The following is a 17,362-nucleotide window of genomic DNA, read 5'->3' as shown; positions in this document are numbered from 1 at the left end:
TTCCCTTCAATCTTTTATTGTTGCATGTTGTTTTATTATTAATACTGTTAAATCTGTTATTAAATTTTATAACTTTTTTTCTCCCAGCGGAAATGGAGATTATTAAGTTGCACATCAGGGTTTCGAAAATGTTTATTATTTTATTGCTATATATTGTAAATTAATTTTGTATTTGGAGTGTTATATTGTTTTTGTTGTGACCTAACATACTTTTAAGACGATTAAACGAGATTTCCCAGTAATATCTGTCCTTAAATGATATTTATCATTTGTGGAAAGATATTTTCGGTTATCTTTGTTGTTTGTGGCACCACATTAAAACCAAACCAGTCAGCCAATGATATCGACCATAGTTTCCCTTTAATGTTTATGTAAAGCAAAGTAAGTGAATTAAAAAAATATTTTTAATATTTCTTTTTTTAACACTAGACATAATTATTAAGGCCCAAACATTGAGGGTTATCTTTAAAAGTCCCCTTGTCTTCTAAAACCGCATGAGGGGCACATAACCACGGATCGTCCGTCTCCTTTTGCCAGTCCCAAAGTCTTTTTTTCAATTCTTGAAGTGTTTGTTGCATACTGGACTTCTGTGCCAAATTATCCAGTTCTTCCGGATCGTACTTTAGATCGAACAACTCCCACTCCTCCCGTTTGTAGTACTGCCCCAAGGTTTTATACCACCGCAGACTTTCATTGTTTCTGGTTCTGTTTAACATGTCCTAAACAATTTTTTAAGCAATTTACAATTGTGTCGCTATATATACTATACGAGTAATTACCTGGAAAGTGGGCGACAAATAAAAATCTTGATCTATAGGAAACGAGCTTTCGTAATTCAAATTATGTATCAGTTTGTACCGTTGGGTTCTGATCATTCGCATGGGGTAATACATAGTGATTTCGTGCGAGTTGTGGCTGCCAAACACCGCCTCTTTCGTTTTGTCATCGGGTTCTAAAAATCGTGTTATGCAAAAGTTGTTTCCAATCACAGGGCGTTTGCATTTTCGTGGGCGAACAACAACTGCCTTATTGCATTTTTTTTGGTAGAACTTTCTAAACATAGTTTACATACGGTGGCCCCCTTTGAGTTTTTGTACCCCGATGAAACTTGGCGTGCACGTATAATATTTAAAATGCGTAATTTTTGACATAAAAATAATATGTCAAAATCAAAAGTTTTTTCACGTTCCATTCGCGTATCAATCTTGAAAACGTTTTTGCAAGACGAAAAATTAAACAAATCCATTTTTAATTACAATACAAATTCAAAGGTTGCGTGTGAATAAGTCATTAGAAAGAGCCACGTCATGTTAGATTACTTTGACAGACTTTATTATTGTCAAAATGCACCTCGAAGATTTAATAAAATAGTTGATATAATAATGAAAGTAGTTACTTTTGCATTTAAGCTACGGTTAAGTAATAGAAAAGTAGTAAAACAAACAGAACAAAATTATTACGCGAATAGAACGGGAAAAACCCTTAAAAAGAGGTGTCACATGATCCCTTTACCATAAAAAACTTAAAATGTCATTTTGACATTTTAAGATATTGCTTTATGTCAAAAATTAGACATGTCAAATATATACTTGGGTGCCAATTTCAATATTCTGTAATTGTCTTACCGTTTTTGACATCTTTTTTATTTTATGTCAAAAGTGACATTCGTAGCTCCAAATATATCTATTTCTCTGACAGTAAGCATTTGTATTTCGAAATGATTTCCTTATTTTAGTGGCCTATATTGAAATTTTCAAAAATTTATAAATACAGAGTGGGCAAAAACTAACACGTCATTTTGACATTTTGAGATATTGTTTTTATGTCAAAAATTACACATGTCAATTATATACGTGCATGCCAAATTTACTCGCGCTATATACAAGAGTACAAGAAATAAAAGCGGGAACCGCATAATATTCTGTAACTAAGTTTTACCGTTTTTGACATATTTTGACATATTTTGAAGTTTATGTCAAAGCGACATTCGCAGTTCCAGATATATCTATTTTCCTGACTGTAAACATTTGTATTTCAAAATGATTTACCACTTTAGTGGCCTGTATTGAAATTTTAAAAATTAATAAATACTGAGTGACCAAAAACTAACATTAAAAATTTAAATAGAAAAATCGTAAGACAACGCTTCATTTTAATATTTTTATACGGACTAATACAAAAATTTCGGAACTACTGGCAATAAAATGCCAATATGTACCTTTGATCAATAACGGCAGCAGACTTTTTCCGCTCAATCTTCTCTGGGAGTCTATGTCGTTGGATTCTTCGGCAACAGTTTGGTTTTGTTTAATCCCGAACCAATCGAGCAAAGTAGGTGTAACGTCGAGTAAGCTGGTCAAAGAATTTGTAATTTCGTTCCTTCGTTCTGTATGTAAAGGAGATGAAATGAGCATTGGTTCGGCCACCCCGGAATCATAAAAGTTGGTACGTCCGTTGGGGAAGGGAATGCCATTGTCTGAAGTGTATATAATGATGGTGTCTTTTAAGCGACCGGCGTCCTCTAATTCCTTGACTATGAGGCCCACGCCTGAAGAGAAACGGTGAAAACTAACCGGGAAATCATGAACGATACCCTACCCTGGTCAAGCCTGGATATAGTTGTATATTGGGCAGCGACGTCTCTCCTAGCGGGCTCTGTATCCGGCACGTAATACGGCAATTCTATTTCATCCCACTGGTAGTAAATGGGTTGCCAATCGGGAATCATCCCCATGCCTTCGTCGCCGTTGCCAAACCTTTGACAGAATTCGCCGTACTCTGGATTAGTGTGACCACACCGATGCGGGTCATGGAAAGAAATGTACAGGAAAAAAGATCTGAAAGTGATAATTGACTCTCATCTAAAGACCTATAATACAAAACCCACTGTTCCTTCGATTTTGCTAAAAACTCTCTGGCCAACAATTTGATGTGTGTAATATTCCGGCCAACCTGTAGGATCGAGTTGTTCTCTTCCGTTTGCTCATAATCGAATTTGTAAACTCCTTTCGGACCCACGTGTTTTTTGCCGATTATACCTAAAAACGAATAACAAAATTAAATGACGTATGGCAAATACACGTCACAACCGGTATGAACACCGTGACGTCCCAAAATCAGGGGCAGACTGTCAACATTAGAAAACGAATTGAAGTGATTGTTTCCCTGATGCAGTCCGTACATTCCATTCTGGTGGGACGGGTAGCCCGTTAAAATCGCCGAGCGGCTGCGAGAAAATTTAGTACCGCCGTATAAAATTTACAAACCTTAAACTTACCTTGGTGAACAACTGCTTACGGAAGTAAAGGCTTTGTTGAAAATTAGACTGCTCCTCGCCAATTTATCTAAATTTGGTGTCTGGCATATTTTGTTTCTGTAGGCGCCCATTTCGAAACCTCCATCGTCGGCTATGTGATAATTAAAGCGTATAAATATCAATTGTTTTTTTATTTTTATTGTTTGTTAAATATTGCTGGAAACATGGTCACGCGGTGACGTCACATATGTTCCCTAAACTGTCAAATAACTGAATAGAGTGGTCTGCGATTTGCCTAACGTCTATGAGCAGAACCCAAGAATCGTAAACCTAATAGGATTCCCCAATCCGCCAAATCTGTGCGCAACTGCAATGCGAAAACTCTCGCTGGCTGTGACATAGATAGCGCGTTTACTATGCAAATGCATGGAAATAATCTGAAACTGACCCGAGTTTTGATGGACTTTGAGTAGCTAACAGCATTATTTGTTAAAGATTAAAAACACTGTTTTGTCCCAGTCTTTTTTACAGAAATACAATTAACACAAACATAAGCACACTACTCACTAGTTTAAATTATTTTAATTGATCAAAGAACACAAAATACAACGGTTAATTACGCCTTCAAATGCATTGACAGAATACACAAAAATCACTAGAGGACTTCGCTTACGTCACAAGCGACCACGTGCGATCGATAATTTTGGCGAACGTATGTCTTATGGGATTGGGCAATCCTATTAGGTTTACGATTCTTGAGCAGAACCCATGTTTTGATTACAGGATTTATCTGAAGCTTTTTGTTTACGTGTCTAATTTCCCACTGATAAATATGCTCACCTGTGATTAGTAAGGCATTTAACCTGTTTCTACCATTTTGTTTAATTTCGGCTCCAATTAAACCTAAGAAACACAACACGATCCCGCCAGCACCGGTCAACCTCATTGTCCGACAAGCTGCAGCGAAGAACGAGAGCGAAATTTGAATATGGCGAGAAAAATTCTCTGCCTGTTTGACGTGGACGGCACGCTGACGAAACCGAGGGGTTCTATAGAAAGAGAGCTGGAGGACTTTTTGCAACAAAAAGTTAAGCCGTTATGTAGTTTGGGTCTGATTGGTGGGTCAGATTTTAAAAAAATAGCGGAACAGATGTACGGCAAGGACGTGGTCGAGAGGTATCAATATGTTTTTTCCGAGAACGGGTTAGTTTGGTTTAAAAACGGCAAAGAGGGCGACAGGCAGACCATACAAAAACACGTGGGAGAAGAGAAATTGCAAGAGTTCATTAATTACGTGTTGCGATACCTTTCGAAGGTAATACTTCCAGTAAAAAGGGGCACCTTTGTAGAATTCCGATCGGGAATGTTGAACATTTCACCAATAGGCAGATCATGTTCTCAGGAAGAAAGAGAAGCATTTGAAAAGTATGATAAGGTGTTTAATGTCCGCGAGAAAATGATAGAGGCTCTCAAGGCGCAGTTTCCGAATATCGGGTTTACTTATGCCATAGGTGGACAAATCAGTTTCGATGTATTTCCTACCGGTTGGGACAAAACATATTCCTTGAGGCATTTGCAGGAGGAGGGTTTCGATGAAATCCACTTTTTTGGTGATAAGACGTTTGTGGGCGGCAATGACTACGAGATATTCAGTGATAGCCGGACGATAGGTCATACAGTGATAAATCCAGAAGATACAAAGGCGCAATTAAAAAAGTTGTTTAATTTGTAATTTTTTACTTTGTTACTATTAATTTTTTATAACAATGTAGCACAGAATAACTTTACAATTAGTTATATGGTAGATAACGCGTATATCAGCAAATGAATGTGATAAGAAAGGGTCAGGGGACAAATATATATTTATAATTTTTATTGCGGGTTCCTGAGAGTTCAGATTTTGTGTAAAGTATTGGGTTGTTCGGAAAGTCATTTCGTTTTTTTTTGGGGAACATGAAAGACAGTTTTCGTATAATGAATAAATATTTTATTAAATTATATATTGGCCGTTCTGGTCCAACACCTTTTGCCATCTTTCTGGCAGTAACATAATTCCCCTCTCATAAAAGTTTTAGTCCTTGCTGGCAAAAAACTGGTTCAGGTGGTTTTTGACATCTTTATTTGAGGTAAAGGTTTTGCCATCCAGAAAATTTTGCAGTGACCGGAACAAATAGTAGTCGGAAGGCGCCAGATCTGGAGAATATGGTGGATGTTGCAGTACGTTCCATTCAAGCTGTAAAAGTTTTTGGCGAGTGACCAAACTTGTGTGAGGTCTCGCATTATCGTGGTGGAACACTACACCCTTCCTGTTGATTAATTCGGGCCTCTTCTCTTTAAGTGAATAATTCAATTTGTCCAGTTGATGACAATAGATTTCTGAATTAATCGTTGTATTGTCCGGCAAAAGCTCAAAAAAAACGATTCCTTTGACATCCCACCAAACGGAGAGCATCACCTTTTTTTGGTGAATGTTGGCTTTTGACACGCTTTGAGCCGGTTCATCTTTTCTGCTCCATGACCTCTTGCGTTTAACATTGTTGTATACAACCCATTTTTCGTCCCCAGTAATAATCCGCTTCAAAAATGGATCATTTTCTTGACGTTTGACGAGCGAATCACACACGTCAACGCGACGACACAAATTTCGCTCCGTAAGGACATGGGGCACCCACACATCGAGCTTCGAGGTTAAGCCCATGCCTTTCAAATGGCCATAAACAGTCGAATTCGACAAATTTAATCTCTCACCGATCTCTCGTGTGGTTATTCGCCGATTTGCATCAACTAATGCCTTTATCGCATCTTTGTCAGCTTCGACCGGCCTTCCAGGCCGTGGTGCATCTTCGACATCAAAATTGCCGGATCGAAATTTTGCAAACCAGTTCTGGCACTGGCGTACTGTTAACACGCCTTCTCCATACACATCCGTGAATTTTTTTCTCGCTTGGACAGCATTTTTACCTTTTCTGAAGTAAAATATGACGAAAATGCTGCTTATTGCTCTCCATATTTAAAAGGGCACCAACCAAAAACTACTGCGTAGAATTAATAGAACTTTTTCACACACAAGCCTTGCAATATCAGCTCTCAAGACATATAATGGTTATGCGGCTTAAGTGTGAAGTTGGTTTCGAAAAAACGTAATTAAGTCCTCTGACGGGAAAAAACGAAATGACTTTCCGAACAACCTTATAAATATATTATGTAAAGTGGTTTTTCTATTTTGTTTTTTTTTTAAATATGTTTTTAAAATTCAAACGACATTTTTTAAACTCAAAGTTTTATTTCCCCACTAACAAAAACAAAGGCCTAATAAAATATATACCATTTTATTATCAGGGAGCCTAGTGACCCTGATATTTAGGTTTCCTCTTTTCTTTAAAGGCCTGCAGCCCTTCCAAGCGATCTTTTGTTGGTATGATTTGAGCGTAACAAGCTTCTTCTATGGCCAAACCGGTATTCAAATCAACTTCTATCCCCTTGTTAATAGCCTGCTTTGCCATTCTGGTTGCCAATGGGCCGCACGAGAGAATATCTTCGGAAATATCGAGGCATTTTTGATAAGCACCGTCCCCTTTGTCCGTTTGCTCGACCACATGATTTACGATCCCTGAAAATTGACCTGACAATTGGTTTGGAAAATCTAGAGTTGCCCGTTACCCAAATCGCGTGCCGCAGTGCCGTCTACAATTTTAGACGTAAAGATGAGTTCTTTAGCAACGGAGGGATTTATTAACCTCGGCAATCTTTGGGTCCCGCCCCCGCCGGGTATAATGGCTAGCTTTGTCTCTACAAGCCCCATTTTTGCATCTTCGGAGGCTACCCTTATGTCGCAACTCAGAGACATTTCTAAACCTCCTCCTAAAACAGACATCCGATATTGGATGAATACAAACGAGGGATGTCTTACCCACTGCGACACCATCGAGAGCTGCCAAAACTGGCACGGGTACATTTTGAATCTTGCTTATAACGAAACGAATATTGGTGACAAAATCCGCCACTTCTTTTGGTGTCATCGTAGCTCTTTCTTTCAAATCGGCGCCTAAAAATCAAACGTCATTTTTTCTCTAAAATTGCTAACGACTTACCTGCGCAAAATATTTTGGGCACCACACTTCTCAAGATCACAACTCGAGCGACATTTTCGTAATTTATTTTATCGATAGCTTTACTTAGTTCGCGCACTAAATTAACACTAAGCGCGTTTTTCTGCTCGGGCCTGTTAAAACCCAGCACCGCAACACCTTCGTACCTTCCAGTTAGATATTGCAATATCATGTCTTTATGGTTTTGTTGTGAATATAGTGAGGACATTGTGTTAACTATATTTCTACCGTTTTTTAAAGTAATATATTTGGAGGGCAGCATTATTCCTGGGAATAGATTGTTCTGGCGTATCGTGTTCTAATGCATTATAACGAAAAGTCACGCGTATATGATATTGCATCCATTTTATCACTGCATACGAACCGAAAACGTAAAATGTGCAAGCTGATTTACACGGTACAACAGAAGAATCCTCTGAATGAACAGCTTTGTGGCTTCCTCTCTGCCATACTAACTTAATATTGATATTTGTTTTTTATTTGGAGTTCCACTGTCAACCGGTTCATGTATTCCGTGATTTAATCGACTGACACTTGTGGATCTCCCTGTTTTCTGTGGCTTCTCCTCCATTAAAACCACAAAAAAAATGTGATGGCAAATATTAGTCCTATTGAAAGTAAAACTTTCTAGTTAACAAAATTAAATACTGAAAATAATATTTGTAATTTCGGAACTATTCTATTTATTTAAACATTATTATTGCTAGCTAGTAAGGGAACGTTTTTATTCTGTGGAATATGATTGATTGCCTTTTTAATCATGGAATTTCATACTCATTTTAGGCTTAAAAATTGATTGAAAATATTATTTATTATGGTTCTTTATAAGTTCTCTAGGTAACTCTGTGCCAAGTAATTTATTGTATATTCGGTGCATCTCGTCAGCTGCCTAAAATATGAAGTTTTTAGCTTCAACAAAGGTAATGACTACCAGTAGTTCATTAGGCCGAAAGGTTCATTTTTCACATTATAAATACTGCAGAACGGAAAATATATGAAATCTTTATTCCGTAAATTTTCACTAATTACAAGTATTAACTGCAGTGAGATTTAAACAAGAGTAATGAAACAGCACTTAAGAGCAACTTTCTCACTGTTGTTGTTCTTGATTATCTTCCATCTCTTTCAACTTATCTAACAAAATATTCATACCAATTTTCTTGCCCAATTTCTTAAAACTACTACAAATTTTTTTCCCCTTCATTGTCCTTCGTTTCGTTTTTGCTTTATTTTTACTTAAGAGGTAATCGTTAAAAAAAATACTCCTTTTAAATTTTCTCGAACTCATTATCAGATCTTTTTTGGGTTCCTCAAAAATAGTTTCTAATGACGGGGAACTTAATTTCACTCTTTTGTCTAGATAGTAGTTTTCAATGTCCCTTGTGCTGCTGGAGAGCTGCAATTTTCTCGGTCTGAGTAAAATCCGCCTTTTTTCAGTCGGCTCTTCGGCTCGAACCTTTTTGCGCGCCGACCGACGAAGTTCCGTCCCTTCCGTAGCATCGGCATTTGTCTGGGAAGTTTTTGGAATCTCGAAATTTGAAGAATCTAGGCTCCGTTTCTTGTCACGTATTTCTAATGATGATAAATCTATGTCGACCTCCATTTCTGAAAAGAAAATTAAGTAATAACACAAACACAGTGTCAAGTGGTGTATTTTATTACTTATTTGCTGGTTTTTAATTCATCCATCACTTTAAATTGGCTTTAAAAGAAGAAACAAACAATACTCAACGTTTAGAGAATTACCACCAACTGCATTCACAGCCACGGATCGATAATTTCTGTTAGATTTTCGTTGACTTGTCTAGACTATGGATATTGTATTTAGACTATGGATCAAGTATTTCGTGGTCTGAGGTGAAAAATACGCCGATCCAGGCAAGCGCTCCCCCTCTTCGGGAGTCTTCCTCTGATTCGGAAATGGATACTTCCCAAGCGGTCTCTTGGGAAGATTTTTGGTCTCAGTTTAAAGATTTTTTATTCAAGTGATGAACCTTTTAATAAAATAGAAAAGCTTCTATACGTGATTTCGGCGAGAGACAGGGGGTTGCCTTCCATAAATTGTGATCTCTAAAGTTAAGCTATTATCTTCATTCGGGTTTAACGGCCGTCGTCGATTGGAATTACTTCCTAACGTTTCGCTAGCACGAGTGGCGAGCTTCTTCAGAGGTCCTTCCATCTCCGATGTTGGACGTAGATACATACATATAATTTAGTTAGAGCTGTAACAGTCTCTGACTCTAAGAGTGCCCTCCAAAGTCTGAATTCTACAAAGTTCAATGCTAAATTGAGTGGTATTCTCCTAGATGTTAAACATAGGCTGAAAGTCCTGGCTCAGAAAGGCTTCCGAATCTCTCTTTGTTGGGTTCCTAGCTACTCCTGTATTAGAAATAATGATAATGTCCTATTGGAATTGAAACATCATTTTACTGAGTTTTTTAGAGTTGTTAAAAAGAATCTATGGATTTCGTGGTCTTTAAGATGGAGAAGAATGGGTTCCTACAAAGGTAGGATTTATGCCAGCTTCCACGAGAACCCTTCGGCCAAACCTTGGTTTCATGGATTGAATCTCACCAGAAAAGAAATTACTACTATGTGCTGATTAAGAAGTAACCACTGTTGTTATCCGGTCCACCTATGCAGGATAAATATAAAAGAAAATAAGCATCGGAACTACTCTCAATCCCTTTGTAGAGACCTGATTAATTCTCATGTTCCCTCCCCTATTTCCTTAGTACCTGCTATATCTTCTATGAATAATTTGGAACGCGTTGCTAAGGCTATATGTAACTTTCTTAGTGCGTGTGATATATGCTTGTAAATAGATTTGTGTGCATAAATTTTAAACTGTTAAGTGACACCTCAAAATAGACATTATTGTGCATGGAGAGTAACTGTGCTATTTAAATTAGGAGCATCCCTCGACGGTAGTCGGCAATGGGCGAATGTCCTCGGTTGACGTGCCCACCTTAAGGAAAAGCAAAAAAGAAGAAGGTGAAAAATACATTATTCTTCCGTCGCGTTAAATTTAAAGTCTATCTGTTCTCGGGAGCGGAATAATAACGAATTAGGCTCGCCGCAGTAGGTCGCCAGTATCGAAATAATCGAAATCTATGTCGACCTCCATTTCTGAAAAGAAAATTAATAACGCAAACGCAGTGTCAAATGGTGTATTTTATTACTTATTCGTTGGTTTTTAATTCATCCATCACTTTAAAATGGCTTTAAAAGAAGAAACAAACAAGAAACATTGAATGTTTAGAGAATTACAACAGCTTTCGCAACCACAGATAAATAACTTATGTTCATTAGTTGTTCATATGACTGGTTTAGACTATGGGTCGGGTATTTCGTGGTCTGGGGTGACGAAAATACGACTTTTTTTTTTCAGTCCCGTCAATCGATTTAATCTGTCATCGGGAGCGGAATAATGCTTAATAATAAGTAGGCTAATCGCGGTACGTCGCCAGTATCGAAATAATTTAAGTTAAAAAAATATGGACTGTTGTTTGTTTACGTCCACGTAATGGACGATGGCCTAAAAAACATTCAGGAACGGTTCCGGACGGCGGAATCGCGTGCGGAAACGGACGCTATCCATCACAGATTCAACCCGGAAGATCCGACGGTTGTGTCGCAATATGAACAAGAAAACTATTACCATTGCGAGCAGTGTCGACAGTACTTCGCGCCCACCGTACTGGGCCTCCGTACGCATTTCAAGGGCGATATGGTACGTCACCAGCCCTGCGGTCATTGTTTTTATTGCGCGGGCGAAGTCTACGAGTACTCCCTGAATAGCGAGAGCAGGATTTACCACAACTGCAAGGGCAGGAGGTGACAGATATGTTAGTGTTTTTAGCTTTAAGAAAGATAGTGATTACCATTAGGCCGAAGGTTCATTTTTCACCTTATAAATAATGCAGAAAGGAAAATATATGAAATCTATATTCCCTAAATTTTCACAAAAAGTTAACAATGTTGCAATAAAATGAATCAGTGTTCTGTGTACAAAAAAACTCTAATTACAAGTATTAACTGCAATGAGATTTAAACAGGAGTAACGAAACAACCCTTAAGAGCGAATTTCTCACTGTTGTTCTGCGTTATCTTCAATCTCTTTCAACTTATCTAACAAAATATCCATACCAATTTTCTTGCCCAACTTCTTAAAACTACTAGAAACTGTTTTCACTTTTATTGACCTTTTTTTCAATCGGCTTGTCTAGACTATGGATCAAGTATACGTTATTCTTTCATCGCATCAAATTTAAAGTCCATCGATTTAATCTGTTCTCGGGAGCGGAATAATAAGGAAGATATGAAAGGTTTGTTTGTACTTGTTTGATTTCACAATTGTAAATGCTGATATGACCTCATGTGAAGATGATGGAAGAGAAAAAATCTCCGAAAATGAAGACTTAAAGGATCCCCTCCGTTACAGATTTCAAAGCCCTACAAGTGTATTGGACGCCAGAAATGTAAAGTTTATTTGTGTTTAAATAAATCAAGGAACTGTTTTTTTTTCATTCCATCAAAAATAATTTCATTATTTCCATAAAGTTTAAAAGAAAAAAATGTTTCTTTTTTGTTTTGTTGTTTTTTGTTTGGTGTCCTATAATAAATAATATTTGAATCAACTTAGTTTCCTAATTAGTATCCCGAACTCGCAGGTAAAGTCTGTTCATATATATAAGAAAGTGACTAACTGATACGAAAAGGAAAGACCCGGGCAAGCTGTAAGAATGAAATATGGCCGAACAGGTCCGTATTTGGGGTTACCTCTTTTTGATGGCGCGTTTGTTTTACACTTACACTTTTTTTCCTCGCTGAAATGGGATTATACACAATTTTCCATACAGTTGATGTTGGAATTTTCGTCAATGTGTCCGTTTCTTCTAGAGATGCTTGCTTGCTGGCACCACGTTCAAGGAGAGTCATATAAACATTGTTTATAACTTCCTTAGTCTCAATAGAATAATATTTTCTACATTTGGGCGGGAGCATCTCCTGAGATACACTAGACTCGCACATATTTTGCGTAATCCGCACCCGATTCGACACACGCTGTATTACACACGAAATAAAAATGATTACTAATAAAATTTAAACTAAGTAGAATATTAAACACAGGTAGGTATAAAATTACTTTCTATTACGGACCACAATTTTACCTGAATTTAAATTCCGAAACTTCTTGTTGCATTGTATGTTAATGACCACCCTTGGATAATCCCATTCAAAAGCAATTGGTCACTTTCTTATATGTATGAACAGACCATACTACAATTTTTCACAATTGTGGCTGCCACTTTGACAATCGCAATAGTTACATTCAGCTTCGACTACTGAAGCCCACACTTACGCACGTCCTGGAATTCCCTAACTAGTGACAGGGACCTCCTTTTAGTTATTTAAGATGTTTTGTTACATATCTAACGAAAAGTGCGATTAAAAACAGGAAACTATTCAGAAAAAAAAGTGTCAGCATCCAAAGGGTTAACTGTAATAAGTCCCACGAGGCAAACAACGTCCTCTCTCGAATAAATCATCGCCGCGGAGGGAACCACACACACACATAGCGACGCTACCCACGCGGTACCTGTTTTTAAAACGCACATAATGATCCGCCGGCAGTGTCGCGCCGACAGTTGCGCGGAACGTGCTCGTCTATAGGCTACGATCGAAACATTCGAAATGTCATTTTGGGCATCGTTGACAGGTAAGATCCGCCCGTCCGTGCACGGCCAACGCCGCGAGATCGATCGCGCGTCGGTAGAAAATAGCGCCCGTTCAAGGTTTAGGTCAACTTCCAGACAACCCGGCACCTTATTTTCCACCCGCGGGCGTTGAAATCGATACGCCCGCAGTGTTTTGCGGTGGTCGTCGCGCGTGTTTGTGTGTCCTGTCTCCCGGTCAGTTTGTGCATAGTGTGCCGTGTATCACTACTATTTGTGCCGCGAACAATGTTTTGTAAGTAAAGAACGCGTAATATTTTCGACGATCCAAATTTTCAGGCGCCCGTTTCTAAAAATAAACGCGCACGCATGTATTTTCGCGATTCCGCGTTTTTTTTTTTCACGCGGAACGTGCATTATTTCCGGTAGGTCGCGCGATTACGTCATGCGTTGAGGCCGCGGGGGTCTAGTCACCGGTAAAATTGTATCTGTGGTCGGTTTTCGGCGGAATGTAATAAAAATAACAACGCCGATTTAATAATATGCACGCTCGGAGCACCGCGCTAATGGGCCATGACATCATCCTTTAACCATTCCGAGTTAGGAAAGGACACGTACGCGGCGGCGTGTCGTTTTTTCCCGTTTACCGGCCGACTTTTGGAGGCGACAAACCGCGCGCGCGCCGCTGGAATCTTGCAATGTTTCCGACCTTGGCATAACTGCGCTAAAAATACGCTTCGCTCTTCTACATGCCCAGGGGCGTCCCGTAAAAATCGTGTGCTTTGGTTTCAGCGTCGTTGCGCAATTTTGGCTCGCGGATCGGCGAGTTCTTCGGCAAAAAGAAGAAGGACGTGGCCGAGGAAGTAAGGGAGACCGGGGACGCGGTCGAGGACGTCGTCGAGGAGAGGGCTAAGAAAACCAACGAGGCCCTCGAGAAAGCCAAGAGCGACGCGCAGAAAATCGCACAGGAAGCAGGTAAACGCGGTTGCTACCTCGGGAGAACGTGGTTCTATGCACCAAAGTAACTTCTTCTTTCCATAACGTGGGCATTATTCACAGACAACAGAACGGTCCCAATCGATTAGCCCATATATCCATAGGAGGTACACGCCGATAATACAGGAAACTTATGAAGCAACGACAAAAAAAATATTGGAAAGATTAAAATGCGCATGCGCGAGATTTATAATGTCTTTTTTAACCGATGACCTTGCGGCACTCGACAACGAACATGGCCGCTGACATCGATGTTCAGCGAAAACGAAACGTAAACGTAAAAACATTTGTTCCGTATGTCTCCTGTTATATAAGTACAAAACGGTAATTGAGTTAATTTAAGCGCTTGGTTTTGTACACCAATGTTGGTGTTACTAATATTTGAAATATCATCTTTTTGGAAGATAAAACTTGGTATAATATTACCTACTTCACAAGAAAAATTATTTCGACATATTTCAGGGTGCAATTCAGGTTCGCTTAAGAGTTGATAATAGGCTTTTATAATTGTGAGTTTCGTTTGGTTTATAGTTCCTTTGCTTTTTCAATAACTACAGCTTTATCTCCTTTTTTATAGACTAATGAAATTCTTAGAGCTAACCTATTGCATTGCAGTTTTATTTTATTTATTTGTTCCGAGCGACATTTGAAAATGTTATAGTTTTATTTTTTATCGAGCACATTTCAATCCAATGCGAAAAATGGCCAATAACTACTAAATAAGGTTTATTATTATTCTAGGACCTATTTTACTAAATATAATATTTCTACACATCACTCGTTTTCACAGAACAATGAACGAATTTTCTTAAAAATGTTACATCCAAACTGAAACGTGTCACATTGACGGTTAGAATTTTAGTCTGTGGTAATGTCGAGAATCAGTTTTGGCAAATTTCAGCAGTTTTCGCTTTTTAACAATTAAAATATTAATCAAGAAACGTGTATGGTTAAATGAACGAGAGAATCATAACATTGACGTACCGTCGGCCGCCATGTTGGTTGAAAACGACATTTGAAATGGCCGCGCGTGCGTCTCAATATCTTTTGTCATCGTCGTTCGAAAATTCCTGTATTATCAGTACAGACAGGCCCTCCATATTATCTAGTTACTATACAGGTTAATTTTCCGAACAAAACCCACGGACCTTAAAAATATGAACGGACCATTAGTGGTGAAACCCTAATATATGGGTCGAACTACCAAATTGGGCATCTTTGACAAGCGTTCTACTTCCGTTTAAGTTTATCATAAGTCATGTTTTTCCATACTTGCAGCCGAAGAGGTGCGCAGATCGAAATCTAACGTCGCTCAGGACCTGACCAACGCGGCGAGACAAACCGAGGACGCTTTGAGCACAGGCGCTCAGAATCTCGCCAAAAGCATCGACAACAAGCTGAAGGAGACCGAAGAGGCGGCAGCGAAGAAAGCCCGCGAAGCGTCAGAAGCTGCCGAAGCTGAAAGACGAAAATTAGCAGACGCGGCAAAGAATCTCGCCCACAATGTCGACAACCGAGCCAGGGACGCACAAAACGTCGCTCTAAATTTAGCCAAGGGCGCCGACAACAAATTTAAGGAAGCAGAGGAGGTCGCGGCCAGGAAAGCCAGGGAAGCGGCTGAGGGGGCCCAAAATCTTGCAAGGAGCGCCGAAGATGCCGCCGCTGCGAAAGCCAGAGAGGCAGTCGAAAGCGCTCAGAACGTAGCTAGGGGCGTGGATAATAAACTCAGGCAAGCGGAGGAAGCAGCTGCCGCTAAAGCCAAAGAAGCAGCCGAGGGCGCTCAAAATTTAGCTAGGGGCGTTGACAACAAACTGAGGCAAGCGGAGGAAGCAGCTGCCGCTAAAGCTAAAGAAGCAGCTGAAAGCGTCCAAAATTTAGCTAGGGGTGTAGACAACAAACTGAGGCAAGCGGAGGAAGCGGCTGCGGCTAGAGCCAAAGAAGTAGCTAAGGACGCGGAAAACAAGCTGTTGCAAGCGGAGGAAGTAGCCGCTGCCAAAGCTAAGGACGCAGCTGAGGGCGCACAAAATTTAGCTAGGGGCGTTGATAATAAGCTGAGGCAAGCAGAGGAAGCAGCCGCCGCTAAAGCTAAAGAAGCAGTTGAGGGCGCGCAAAATTTTGCTAGGGGTGTTGATAACAAGCTGAGGCAAACTGAGGAAGCGGCCGCGGCCAAGGCCAAAGAAGTAGCTGAGGGCGCTCAAAGTTTAGCCAAGGGCGTAGACAACAAGCTGAGGCAAACTGAGGAAGCGGCCGCCGCTAAAGCTAAAGAAGCAGCTGAAGGTGCTCAACATTTAGCTAGGGGCGTGGAAAATAAGCTAAGGCAAACGGAGGAAGCAGCCGCCGCTAAAGCCAAAGAAGCAGCTGAAGGCGCGCAAAATTTAGCTAGAGGCGTTGATAACAAGCTGAGGCAAACTGAGGAAGTAGCCGCCGCCAAGGCCAAACAAGTAGCTGAGGGCGCTCAAAGTTTAGCCAAGGGCGTGGACAACAAGCTGAGAGAAACTGAAGCAGCGGCCGCAGCCAAGGCTAGAGAAGCTGCGGAGAGCGCCAAGAACTTGGCTAGGGCTGTCGATGAAAAAGCTAGAGCGACGGCGCAGGAGGCCGCTAGGGCCGTAGACGCGAAGCTTCAGGGCGCAGCTGAGGCGGCGAACGAGGAGAAGCAGCATTTGGCTCAGGGCGCGCAGAATTTGGCTAGGAACGCGGACAATAAGTTGATCGAAGGCGGGTTACCGGTTCAATAACGTTATTATGAATTTATTTTTGTTTGTTTTAATGGCAGGTTATCAGTCGTTTGGCAGCGCGATGGCGCAACGGGCTCAGCAGCTGAACGCGGGGCTGCACGACGCCGAGATTGGTCTCGACAATAGGCTGCGGGAGGCGGGGCAAACCATCAGTCACGGTTTGGACGAGAGCAACAAGAGGGCGCACGCCGGATTGGACGACGTGACAAGCGCGGCGACGAACATATTCGGCAAGGGGCTGATAACGAAAGAGTGAGTCGACCGAAAAGCGCTAAACAGACCAGTCATCTGTGGTGATAACGTCAATTTGATTTGTTGTAGTTGATTTGTTTTTCGCCAGGGGCGGTGACCCACACGAAATGTTTTTCTGAGCGTTTTATTTTTTTATATGTATAAGTAGGTAAGGAAGCATACATTTCGGTCAATTATCGTGCCTACGCAGAAAGAAAACAAAGCTACTTGATATTTTATATATAAACTTTAATATTCTTACTTTTCGTTGTTGTTAGTTTTTGTAAAATGCTATGGGCCTTAAATGTGTACCGTGACTATGAATATTATGTAATATATGAACACTAACTTTTGGCT

The 17,362-nt window shown here is 40.0% G+C and overlaps 4 protein-coding genes across 5 annotated transcripts; 2 read left to right on the top strand and 2 right to left on the bottom strand.

Annotated features, from left to right (window-relative positions):
* Nucleotides 1–410: 410 nt before the first annotated feature.
* LOC132699338 (N-sulphoglucosamine sulphohydrolase) lies at nucleotides 411–4,221 on the bottom strand. Its single transcript, XM_060665996.1, has 8 exons — nucleotides 4,097–4,221; nucleotides 3,278–3,407; nucleotides 3,090–3,226; nucleotides 2,888–3,038; nucleotides 2,599–2,837; nucleotides 2,219–2,548; nucleotides 780–952; nucleotides 411–719 (listed from the first exon to the last, which is right to left on the bottom strand). Exons 1-8 carry the CDS (start codon nucleotides 4,200–4,202, stop codon nucleotides 426–428), a joined length of 1,560 nt encoding a protein of 519 aa, XP_060521979.1. The 5' UTR covers nucleotides 4,203–4,221; the 3' UTR covers nucleotides 411–425.
* A 23-nt stretch (nucleotides 4,222–4,244) lies between these two features.
* Nucleotides 4,245–5,198, top strand: LOC132699340 (uncharacterized). The gene has a single exon (XM_060665998.1). The coding sequence runs from the start codon at nucleotides 4,245–4,247 to the stop codon at nucleotides 4,986–4,988; it is 744 nt and encodes a 247-aa protein (XP_060521981.1). The 3' UTR covers nucleotides 4,989–5,198.
* A 1,315-nt stretch (nucleotides 5,199–6,513) lies between these two features.
* Nucleotides 6,514–7,887, bottom strand: LOC132699339 (methylglutaconyl-CoA hydratase, mitochondrial). Its single transcript, XM_060665997.1, has 4 exons — nucleotides 7,348–7,887; nucleotides 7,167–7,301; nucleotides 6,917–7,117; nucleotides 6,514–6,866 (listed from the first exon to the last, which is right to left on the bottom strand). The coding sequence occupies exons 1-4, from the start codon at nucleotides 7,625–7,627 to the stop codon at nucleotides 6,601–6,603; spliced, it is 882 nt and encodes a 293-aa protein (XP_060521980.1). The 5' UTR covers nucleotides 7,628–7,887; the 3' UTR covers nucleotides 6,514–6,600.
* Nucleotides 7,888–12,929: 5,042 nt separating this feature from the next.
* Nucleotides 12,930–17,359, top strand: LOC132699184 (uncharacterized abhydrolase domain-containing protein DDB_G0269086-like). 2 transcript variants are annotated; one of them, XM_060665757.1, is made up of 4 exons: nucleotides 12,930–13,087; nucleotides 13,836–14,018; nucleotides 15,318–16,754; nucleotides 16,813–17,359. In XM_060665757.1, exons 1-4 carry the CDS (start codon nucleotides 13,063–13,065, stop codon nucleotides 17,028–17,030), a joined length of 1,863 nt encoding a protein of 620 aa, XP_060521740.1. In that variant the 5' UTR covers nucleotides 12,930–13,062; the 3' UTR covers nucleotides 17,031–17,359. The 2 variants fall into 2 exon arrangements, with proteins under 2 accessions (XP_060521740.1, XP_060521741.1); XM_060665758.1 differs by lacking the exon at nucleotides 12,930–13,087 and adding an exon at nucleotides 13,152–13,338.
* The last annotated feature ends 3 nt before the right edge of the window (nucleotides 17,360–17,362 follow it).

Source organism: Cylas formicarius, unplaced genomic scaffold, assembly GCF_029955315.1.
Source record: "Cylas formicarius isolate icCylForm1 unplaced genomic scaffold, icCylForm1.1 PGA_scaffold_3__17_contigs__length_32017465, whole genome shotgun sequence".
NCBI classification, from domain to species: Eukaryota; Metazoa; Arthropoda; class Insecta; order Coleoptera; family Brentidae; genus Cylas; species Cylas formicarius.
The sequence above is the reverse complement of the archived record's forward strand: the minus strand, read 5'-3'. Positions and strand labels throughout refer to the sequence as shown.